The sequence below is a fragment of the Typopeltis vanoorti genome, chromosome 1, assembly GCF_054136105.1.
Source record: "Typopeltis vanoorti isolate ZY-2024b chromosome 1, IOZ_Tvanoo_1.0, whole genome shotgun sequence".
Classification (NCBI taxonomy): Eukaryota; Metazoa; Arthropoda; class Arachnida; order Uropygi; family Thelyphonidae; genus Typopeltis; species Typopeltis vanoorti.
In genome coordinates, this window is record NC_143549.1 from 150,817,760 (window position 1) to 150,829,890 (window position 12,131).

Here is a 12,131-nt window from a genome sequence, read left to right on the forward strand (position 1 = left end):
TTGGGGTGTATGGAGGTTTTTAGGAAAAACTTTGTTGCTAAAGATTGTAGGAAAGAGAAGATATAAGGAATATTTGTATCTCAATGAAGTTGATTGTTTCTGACGAACCATAGGGCGTTAAGAATCCTTCGCAAGCACTTGTTTTGTACACGTTGCAGTTTGAGAATGTTAGTATTGGAGGTATGGCTCCAGGCTGGAGCCAAATGTGTCTATGGGACGAATCGTGAGCTGGTATAAAAGCAATTTGATTATGATGTTTAGCTTGCTGTTCCTGTTAATTAGGAGGTAGATCTGGGCGATGGCTTTAGATGCCTTCGCACACGTAGTCTTGATGTGCTGGTTAAAAGATAATTTTTTGTCAAGCACGACGCCAAGGTATTTTGTTTCTGTCTGCCAGGGAATTTTAGTATTGAATAGTAAGACGTCTCCTGCAGGAGATATCGATCTTTTTGTAAAGAGAATGGCTGAACTCCTTTCGGGATTTACTTGTAGTCTCCATTTGGAGAACCATTTCTCTAACTTTAGAAGGTTTTCTTGAAGCTTTTCAGTAATGAGGTGTGGCCGAAGAGATCTGTCTAATAATGCTGTATCATCCGCATATAGGGCCATGATGGATGAATTTGGGTTGTCCTGAATGTCTGATATGTATATAGAGAAAAAGCAATGGAGCCAGTAGGGATCTCTGGGGTACTCAGGCCAAGATTTGCTGCTGGATGAGGTAGTACCATTTATCTTGACTTGAATGCGTCTATTCTGTAGATGCGATCTAACTAAGTGTACCATTTTCAGTGAGATACTGGCTGAGATAAGTTTATGTAGCAATCCGAACTGCCATATTTTGTCAAATGCTTTGGATAGATCAAGAAAAACAGCTCCAGTGTATTGGTGCCAGTTGTAGCTGGTGGTAATATATTATGAGGATTTGCTGGGTAGTACTGTGTTATTGCCGAAAACCAATTTGTTCTTTAGGAAGGATGTTTAATTCATTTACTGAAGCTTGAAGTCGTGAGAGGCTGATATTCTCTGCATCCTTACCCAGGTTGGTGATGAGACTGATTAGACGATAATTTTGAGGCAGGTGTGGGGCCTTGCCTGGCTTATGTACAGTATAGGGATTACACCAGCTAGTTTCCAAATGATAGGAAAATAGTTAAATCTCAAGATTGCATTTGTGATTATGGTCAGGTGCACTACAGCTTTTCGGGGAAGCAGCTTGATCACTTTATTTGTGACGCCATCTGGACCAGGAGCTTTTTTTGTTCTTTAAATTTTTTACAATATCATATATTTCAGCAGGTGATGTGGGTGAATATGGTCAGCACCGGTGTCAGGGAGTTTTAATGAGTGTCTGACCTATCTGTGAATTTTACACAAGTGATCGAAGTCTAAGTTTTCATACCAAGGTTTGCACTGCTCTTCTAAATTTTTTGCTATGGCTTCTGCCTTTTCTACGTCTGTGTGAGAAAGGCCCTGGTTAGAAAGTGTAGGGGGGGAAGGATCTGCCTTTGTTTCTGATATTACTCAGTAGTCCCCAGATAGAGTGATCAGTAGGTGAGATAGAAGCTAACTTTTCTTCCCATAATTGATCTCTGTAATCTTTGAGAACATTTCTAACTCTACCATTTAGTCTGTTAAGAACTGTTTTGTCTTGTAGTGCGCAGGTGTAGTGAAATCTTTTCTTTGCTCTGTTTTTTTTCTCTGATCAAGCTCATAATGTCTTCGGGCAGACGACCAGGCGAGGGGGAGGATTTCTAGGAGGTGGCTGCCATTATAACGGAGTTAACTTGTTGGGTGAGGCTTGTGACTGAGGTTTCAACATCTTCTTTTGAACTTATATGAGGAACAGGTCCAATATAATCCCGGAGTACTTTTGACAAATATTTCCAAGATATAAATGAGTGAGAGGGAGGGGACAGGTATTCTTGTTTTACCAGCTGTAGTAGAATTGGTTTATGATCAGATGACAACTCGTTCAATGATTTTAGGCTGTACTGAAGTTTAATATTTTGCAGGATAGCTATATCCAGGATGTCAGCAGTGCCAAACGTACTAAGATGAGTTGGTTCGGTGGGACCTACAACAACAGCAGCATAGTTTGATTCTATGTAGTTGAAAAGGATGCAGCCATTCTTGTTGGTGGTTCTACAATTCTAGGCAGGGTGCTTGGAGTTTAAGTCTCCGGTAATAATGATGGACTCTCTAATGCCTAAGATGGCATTTAGACCAGAATGCAGTACAGTTTTTAAGGGTGGGTTTAAGCTGAGTAAATTTTCAGTCTGCCAGCCGAGCTAGTGAATACTTCCACGCCTGTGACCTCAAGGTTAGTGGTTGGAGGGTTGTTTACAGAATGGTGTTTGATATAGTTTTTAATGAAAATGGCAGTGCCGCCGCCTCTATAATTTAGCATGTCGGTTCTGTAAAGGAGATAACCCCTTATTTTAGGGCTGTCCGAGGGTCTTAGCTGTGTTTCGCTTATTAGAATAACATCTGGCTGATATCTATGAGTAAAGTCTTGGAGATCTAAAATTTTGTTTCTGAGGCCATTTGTATTCCATGCAACGATCTGTAGAGAGGCTGGAATTAGTTTGTTTCTATTCATCTATAAGCGCTGTGAGGATGGCTTGTGTTTCACGTAGGAATCTTTTAGTGGAGGTTGCTGAAGGATTTGACAGGCTGAAGTCTTGTAGCATGTTTAATAGGGAGGCAGTAATAATAGCTGTCAGGTTTGTAGGTGCTGTTGACTGGTTCAGTTCTGGTGTTGGCTTGTTTGAACGGGCCATATCTGCATAACTTCTTGTTTGCCGTTGGTATTCTATATTTTTGAAGGCCTCTGATTGTGGCCGCTGAGCCTCCTGCTGTGGTGCATGGGCCTCTGGTATTCGTGTATTAGAGGAGGAAGACTGTTTAGTTGTCTCCAACCGTCTGTTCTTCGGGTGTTGAATAAATCCTTTATAGTTGGCTGGATGAGGGCCACCGCAGTTTGCACATTTAGCCGAGGTGGTTTTCGGCTTTGTACAAATATTGGTTGGATGGCTGTCTCCACATTTTAGACATTTAAACTCAGGCTTACACATTTTCTGGACGTGACCAAATTTTTAACATCTGTGCCACTGACCTGTTGAAACCTTTTTCTTAAGGGTTTTGGGATGATTTTAAGTCCACAGATTAACGTCAGGGCATAAATTTGTTTGCAAGCTTGATGGATCTCAACTAATACTAGTGGCATCGGAGTCTTGTCTTTTTTGGTCATTCTGCTGACTTTGATGGGTGGCAGGTCCTGATGGCGTATCCACAGCAGAAGTGGCTGCTGATCTACGCAGCCACTTCTGCTGTGGATACGTCTTCAGACACTCCTTGGAGCATCACCTTCAGATTTTCCTCTGAGCCGAGCGAGAACGTGTGATATTGAATGCCTCTGGCATTTATTTCTCCTGTCAGTTTTTGGTAGTCCATTACTGTGGTGGGCTGTATCTTGATGCAGTCGGTGATATTTTTGGCGATGATATAAGAGATCTTTAGATTGGACATGGTGGCCCTAAGAGACATCCATCTTTGTTTTTTGCGGAGTATGATCGGAGGTACCTTCTCTCTAGTGGAGGCAGAGGGGGTCCGAAACTGGGCCATCTTCTTCTATTCCATCCTCTTTTGGTGGTTCAGAGGCCGTGGGTTTTCGCTTCTTACGCGTTCGGACCTCTGTGAAGTCTGAGAGGGCGGAGATGACTAAGTCCAGCTTCGCTTCTGTTGGAGCATTGTCGTCACCCTCTTCGTCGTCCCCCGACATAGTGTAAACATTGATTAAAAATGTTTTTTTTTTTAGAATCTTTTTAAGTATGTTTATGGCTAGCCCTGTTTAGTGACTTTATCAGCGTCAACCTCATTTTGAGAAAATGAGATGTAAAAGCACTGTTTAAGTCCGCGCAAACGTCCCGTAGACCCAATCAATGGTCTTCCCGCAGAGAGAAAATCCCGCAGCCGCAAAGGACTGCCAGCAAAACCAAGCGTTGACAAAACGCTCGAACTAGCAGCAATTATTTAAAATAAATTAAATCAACCCGTGATTTAATGGGGCTGTGTGATTCAGGACCTGCCTTGTCCCTTCTTTCCACCAAGTGTAGACCGGTAGTCGAAATCTCCTACTAGAGGCGGAAGACTACTGACGGGCACAGGGCAGGGAACAGGCGAGTTCCTGGGATGAAAGGAAGATGAAAAGCAAGAATGCTTTTCATCTTCCCCGTTATCTGTAGAGGACAGTGTAGGGATAAGGTGTTATTGAGCTATTAAAGCTCTGATCATGACAGGAGGGAAATAGCCGAGCCTCAGTTAGAACTTCATTGGCTACAGCATTGCCATCCATTACCCTCCAAGGGTACGGTGTCATCGTTCCCTCTGCTTCCTTCGCAAGTTATATAATCCTTATAAGGACTGGCTTAAAGGTCCTTATAAATCCTTATAATTATTGCCTCGCCAATCCTTATAAGGACTGGCGAAGCAATAATGCTTTTAATCTTCCCCGTTATCTGTAGAGGGACAGTGTAGGGATAAGGTGTTATTGAGCTATTAAAGCTCTGATCATGGCAGGAGGGTTCGCAAGTTAGGTCAATTATGTAAACATATATATCTATGTTATATCAATATTGTAAAGGTGTAGGAACAAGAGAAAATTTAAATAAATCTTGAAGTTTATTTAAAGAAATACGTTGCCTTTATCATTAATGAAAAATTTTAGTTTAAAAGAAGTTTTCTAAATATTTCTTCCTATTGAAATAATATGCATGCACTTTTCTTTATTTTGTGAAGGTTTTGGACACTAGTGGTTGAATTGGTTAGTTACAATACGTAACTAATACTGTATGAAATACAATGTGAAAGATGTTGAAAGAAATTTTTAAGCATAATTCGGATATTTTTATTGTTTCTCATGTTCTACAATTCTTTCAAATACATTCTGTAAGCACACGGAAATATATAAGAAATTTTAATATCGGTTCAAAAAGCGTATATCATGATATTAGAAAGCTTAAAAGTGAATAGCTGACTTATTATTATTTATTATTTTTATTTAGAGTATTTTAAATAAAGTAAAAATAAAAAATGAAGTATAAACATTCGTAGTATTTTGATATTCAGCAATGGATGCATATTTTATTGGAATTGAGCAGACCTAAACTCTGCATGTTTATTTTCAAAATTTTTTTTTCTTTTTTAACTGTACATTTTCTCTTTGATTAGTTATCTTTTGCAGAGTAACTGGCATCCCATTAAAATAGTGGGCAGAAAACTCTGGATTGATCATGAACGTGCTTATGCTCTCAGTCTCACTTAACCACAACTTATTGTCATGAATATTTCTCAATGCATTCTATAGACTATTTGTATACTTCTTTGAGTTTTAATTATAAAATGTGAAGTTATTTCTAACATTTTGATATTTAGTGTGAATCTGTCATTGTCTGGCATCTGCTTCCTACACTAACTTTAATAAGAACTCTCATGTTTAGTCTTGAATCAACAGTTTTATTTCTAACCCAACTCTTAGATCCATAAGATAAACTTACTTTAAACACTGATTTGTACGTTGCTAGTTTAGTGTTTTGGCTAATTTCTCTCTTATTCCCTATACATTTATTCAACTGGGCTCCCCCTTGGTAATAGCTTTACTCATTCTATTCTTTACTTTAAAATTTTATTTGACATCTTCACTAAAAACTGTACCTAAGCAGCCATAGAATGCATTGGATTTTTTTTCCCCGTTGCTGCATATTTTCTTAATTTTCTCCTTTTTATTGCTGATTTTCATAGTAAAACGTTTCACAATAGTTAGCAGTCATATAAAGAGGTACCTAATATTGTATGATATTTATTTAGGTATATTTCATTATCTGCGTAAAGTAAACTGCCAGATTGAACATTTTCCAATTTGAATATGAGGTTTTTTAATTGAAATTGCTGACTCAGATATAGACAACTTATTGCTCGATATAATTTACCATTCACACCATACAACTGTAGCGTTTTGAACAGCTTTTCTTTTTAAATCTTGTCACATGCCTTTTCCAGATCTACAAATCGTAAGCGCAGATCTTTGTTATATTTTCGAAAATTGTGGAAGGGAGAACCTTTCCACAATTTTTCTTAGCCTTTCCTCAAGTATGCTTGCATAACTCGTAACACTCAGGAGGGAAATTCCTCTGTAATTGTCACATTCAGTTTTATTTCCATTTTTATAGATATGTATTATGAGAACTCTACCACAGTCATCCGGAATTCAACCTTTTGACTAGGATTTCTGGAATATGCAGTGCTTCAACTGTAAAAAAAATTATACCTCCATATTTGAACATTTCTGATCGAAATCGGAAATGTATTTGTATTCCCGAGTATGTTCTTTACGCTCCAGACACCTAGAACATCATTAAATTCAATATTTAATCACTTTATCAACTCTCATCCCAATCGCAGTATCCTTCCTTAGTTTCTAAGCTTTTTAAATAGCCTCCAGAACATTTAGCCAGCTTTCTCATATTTATTTTATATTCTTATAAAAGTCATCATCCCATGATTTCGGTTTAGCTACTTTTACACATAACTTAACTCATATTTTCTTGATATTCTCTCAGAAAGTCTTCTGTCCTTGCCAGGAACTTTCGATATTGTCTGTTTTCCTGGACTGCCTCTTTAATGTATTGAGTAGACCATGAGGTTCTGATTTTTTTTAGAGCGGTAGACAAATTCAACACGTTCCTTCTCGGCTGTATCGATCAATGTTTTATTCAGGTTTCGTGACAATTTTTTTCAAATTCTTGGGTTTCAAGTTTTTTTTCTACATTTCACTTCTGAAAGTTGCTCTACTTAGCTTTACGCACTGTTAAGCCTAAGTGACATTAATCCTTCCTCTATCTTATCCTTGAAAATGTTTCAGAGAAAAGTTGAGCTGCTATTCGTCGTTATAATATGGCATAAATTCAAAATAACCGAACCTGTTGTTATCTTCTCATTTTTAATCCCCACTACTTCCAGCCTCCGTACTCTATTTTTCTTTAAGGATTACAATCAAGATTTACCTTGTACACTGAACTTAGACTGCAAGGCATTCTACTAATCGCGTGCGAGAATGATATCTAGAAACACAATTTTTGCATAATGACAAAAAGTTAAAAAATATATATATTTATATGCAAAAGTCAATTAGTAAAGTAACTAGTCACAAGCTTATATTGATTTTATTAATTTACTGACGGTAAGCATAGGCAGAATTAAAGCAATATAATTCAACAAGTGTAATGTCAGTTGAAAGAATTAATGATAAAAAATGAATGTATATAATGGTTTTAAATTCGCCATTATAAGAAATGTTGGTTGCACGAAACGGTATTGCCCAATATCAATTTGACTATAAACAGTCTGTTCGAAACATGAAAACTGTATACAGATTGATATAAGTATGAAATATTAACTAAGTTTTACTCATAAAAGAACCGTATGGAAACTTAAGCTCCCTGAACTGTAATGTATTCTGAGATAATCGGGAAGAAATGACAAGATGGCGAAGGCAAACACCAAAACATCTAAAATATACATTAATACTTCGAAGTTTTGAAAGTTTTTTCACGCGTTTATTTATTTATTTATTTTAGATGGTTCCCAGAAAAGAAAGGTCGTAAACTTACAGTCAATTAACACAGTGAGAGGGATAAAGATTTTTTTCTATTTTACAATTTATTTAATTTTTATATTTTTATTCACTTTTTACCCGTTCCTAATACTCTGCTCTTAAAGACCCAAACATGGAACTTTTTCAAGCATTTCCAGTTATTTCCGGTTATTGTGAGACTCCGTAATGGGAGTCTCACACCAGAAGATGAAATTCATATCCCGCCTAAAGATAATCACATAAACCAAATTGTCCACGGCTGGATTCGAACCAGCAGCCTATTGGTTGAAAAGCTGATACGTCACTCACTCGGCCAAACAGGCCGGTATTGATTTAATTTTAATTTTTCTTCAAAAAGAATTAAATTTTGAAACTCCATTTCCTTTTCTGTAATAACACTTAGTTTTAATGAAATAATTATTATAATTTCATTAATAAATTTAATTTCAAAAATTACATTTTAATAAAATGAGGAAAATCGGAATTTTCTCCCCTTGTGAACTGTCATATTAGATTAGAAAATTAAAATATCGAATAGAATAACGAAAGCTATAATAACGAATAGTTATTGAATTGATATCAACCAGATGCTTCAATCTTTACTGTTGTGCCTGTTTAGCAAAACTAAATGAAGATATATACAGATTAAAGTTTTGTAAAAATTAAAGTTATAGATAGAACGTGCTATCGATGGATTTCAAGGTTGAAGTTTTACGCAAATATTTTTCTTTTTCTTTCTTTCTTTTTTTTTTTATTATCAGGTTTCTCAATAAGTCAGGCATGGTGGCAGGAACGTGTAATCCCCTTCCGTATAGGAATAGGAGGAGCAGCGCTGTGTGTTATCGATACAAGTAAGTCCCTATTAGTAAACTATGTAAACGAATTATATACTTGCATTTATTTATGTATTGTTATTATTTTTATGGCAGTCCTCGGCCTCTTAAGGTTAAGGACTTCGAGTACATTTTGTGACGTTTTGATTTTTAAACTAACTTGATGGTTGACAGAGACTTCACCCTTTTCGAGGAAACCACCTCATATGCTAACTTCTTAGGCTCAATGGCTTGTTAAAGTTAAGTGATATGGCTCTTTGAAAATGCTAATTTATACTGGACATTGAAGATCCGTCGTAAAATTCCTCGCCTCGTAGACAGCATTCGAATTCAAATCTTTTCTGCCGAAGGTCCTTCGGCTGAACTTCCAATTATCCTATGAAGGTGTTGACGAAATAATCGAATAATACTTTCATAAAGATCCATACCACACTCAGTTTCGAATCAACGGACAAGAAAGACATCCACTCATTCGCTAAGATCGGCAATTCTTAATGGAATAATTCTATCGACATTCAGGTCCGAAGAAGAAGGGATAATTTGAGTTTCATCTGTAGAATATTAATCGTGATGCAAGGATATAAATAATAATATTAAAAAAAAAAAGATGAAACGTTGTAATTCAACGTTTGTAGATATATCAACTTGACTATTTCAGTAATTAAAAAGTAATGGGTTCCATGTTTGCTCTTATAGGGATTTTGTAAATGCGACTTTTACTCAAGAAAAACTGGAAACTTGCCATATTTTAGTACATTATATTAAAAATGAATGAATAAACTTTCCTCTGGAGACTTCAGAAGGTTATCAAAGCATGTCAGGCCTCCAATAGAGGGTTTCAAAACCATAGACTGGTTGGCAAGTGGATAGGTTACTACTAACTCGGCCAACCAGCAAACAATCTTCTATCTCAGAGATCCTCATTTCGTCATGAAGTTTTATTCTGTAACCTAATATATTTCAGAACAGTGAGATATTTAAATTTTGCTGATTTTTATTCCATAATAGATAAAGAAAGACGTGCAATGTTAACTGTTATTTTTTTTTTTTATATGTAGTTTATTATAACAGCAGCGAAGCATTAGAGGAGGCTGCGGTGACACTGAGACTAGAGAATGATCAGGATTGCATCCAGTGTGAAGTCACGAGCTCTCGCGGAGCTATCAGGAATACTTCGTGTACCACAGTGTAAGTACTTCATAAATTATGCTTGCTTAGGAGACAAAGCAACATATTACGGATTATGTTGTACGGATTACAACTAGTACGGATTACACTGATATTGGGAATTGCCATTCCCAATATCAGTGTAATGCATTCGTTTCTGACTGCTTCACTAGCAACTAAAATAAATAAATAAATAAATAAAACTGAAACCGTTTTAGGAAGAAATTAAGGTGTGCTGCAATATTATTTAATTGAATGTGACCAAATAAAATTTTAATCGTGGTATCTGCTCTATTCTGAGCAAAGTAAACATGATATGAATCACAGAGATAAGCTCTTCCGAAGTACACAGTCGGAAAGAGTTTTGGATTATAAAAAACTATGCTAATCCCTTTTAGAATAACATTTATAACAGCTTTTCAATTATGGAAACGGTAGGATCTTTGCTTTCATAGAGCAGTCAAACCAGAAGAAGAGAGAGATTGTAGAAGAAATGGTTAGACAAATCTTTACATTCTGAAGAGGTAGTTAGAAGTTTTCAGTTAGCAATGGAAAAGATGAACGTTAATTAAAAAAAACATCAATATTTGGAAATAATATTGTAAAAATAAAATAATTTCATTAACGTTCTGGTCATTTTCTTATAATTTAATAATAAAGAATTTCTTTTAATTATTTAACACTAAAACTTTTTCTTGTTAAAACTTTTTTGCATAAATTTCGTGTCGACTTCATATTAAGTTAACCTATTTTTGTATTCAGTAATTCTGCATATCGTTGTATTCATTTACGTTTATTGTATTTGTACTAACGTACAAAAAATGAGATAAAAGTCCAAGTGTAGGGTAGGAGGAGTCCATTAAGAAATAAATAAGAAAAAAAGTTAGCGAACACTCCGATTTTTAGGTAAATATTGCCAATATAACCCCTTACTTCATGTAAGTAAACCTGGAATTAATCAAAGAAAACTTTATTGGGCGCATAAGCATCTGAGTTATTCCTATATTGGATTGAGGAATATTTTCTATTTGTTCCTTTTTGACAATATCACTTAACAATGCTAATACATATTTGCATGTACTGTATGTATGTATTTGGAGAATTTTTACTACTGATCAATATAAATGGAAAGTCACTAAGGTCAATTTCACGTGACTGCGTGATATTTCCAGCTATTTTCATTGTTGCGTGCAGTATTATTTGTATCCGCAAAAAAGTGTTTTTTGGTTTATTTTTATCCGAAATGAAGTATCGTATATCTAATACAACATATCATTTTTAATAATTCTCATTATACATTATTATAATAAGCAGTAATAATTTCAAGTCCACTAAATTATTCGTTAATGAATAATGTGGCCAATATTTGTGAAAAAAGGGGAAAATAAGATTTCTAATTAGTTGTAGGACGCAAACCGCAGAAAATTAATTATCACAGTCAGTTCTGTTTTAATAACAGGTATTAATATTGAAAGATCGAATCGATAGTATTTAAGTTGTCGATTTAATTTTTTCATTAACATTTTTTAACTTATCTTAATAAAAACATTTTTTAACGGTTGAGGCCAAGATATGTAATCATATCTTGATTTCATGATTATTTGTAATTTAAGGCCAATAAAAATATAATATCAACAAATATCAACAATAATTATCTATTTGCTCAGCAGCAAGTCCCTCTGCTCATTGTTCATTGTTGAAGAGGATATTGACCAGTTTGTTGATAAATCTGTTGCTCATGTCATTGATTTTAAGTGCTATAAAAGTTCGATTTTGTTCTCCATTATTTTTATCCTACTAAATGAGTAGGAGGAAAAAAGTCGAACTTTTATAGCACTTAAAGTCAATGACATGAGCAACAGATTTAGATAAATAAATTTTCACCGAATCGAATAAACTTATCGTGTTCATTTTTGACATTTGCTTTGCCATTGATACATTCTATGAATTGTATACTGTCAACTTTTTTGAAATGATAAGGGATTGCTGTCTGGTAGATTAGAACAATTTCTACAGGAGAAGAGTTAACCTTGACATTCGTATACACGTTGGATAAGCACCCAAGAAGCAGCGAAAGAGCAACACATAAATATGTAAACAAAACGAAAACATTTTAGATGAGATTGTCACACGCAACCCATGCTCATATAGACTTTGTTCTTATTGTTGACTGTAGGTAGTCGTGTTTGCATTTGTAGCCAAAGAGACTCGTATCGACCAGGGCATTCCTCAATATGTTATTCCCAACATAATTTATCCGTTAAGGTTCAGCTTTTTCAAAGGTTGCTATGGCAAGCATAATAACAACAGTATCCTTGCTGGTGAATGCCTGCTTTTGTTAGCACAAGGTCTCAGCAAGGCAACAAAGATGCACTCTCGGGAAATCAGCACAGATCAATGCTTGCAGGTTCGGATATAATTGCAGCAATAATCACCGATAATCAGATCGATGATTACTTTTGCACTTTTGCAATTCACGA

The 12,131-nt window shown here is 35.6% G+C and overlaps 1 protein-coding gene across 1 annotated transcript in view; it reads left to right on the forward strand.

The window, feature by feature from the left end:
- The window catches only part of LOC150110541 (uncharacterized), a 79,119-nt gene that overhangs the window by 12,904 nt on the left and 54,084 nt on the right, over positions 1–12,131 (forward strand). The window contains exons 2-3 of the mRNA XM_090400714.1: positions 8,413–8,502; positions 9,543–9,672. Of these exons, the coding sequence (XP_090256840.1) occupies positions 8,413–8,502; positions 9,543–9,672 (220 nt within the window). The remainder of the gene's footprint in view (positions 1–8,412; positions 8,503–9,542; positions 9,673–12,131) is intronic.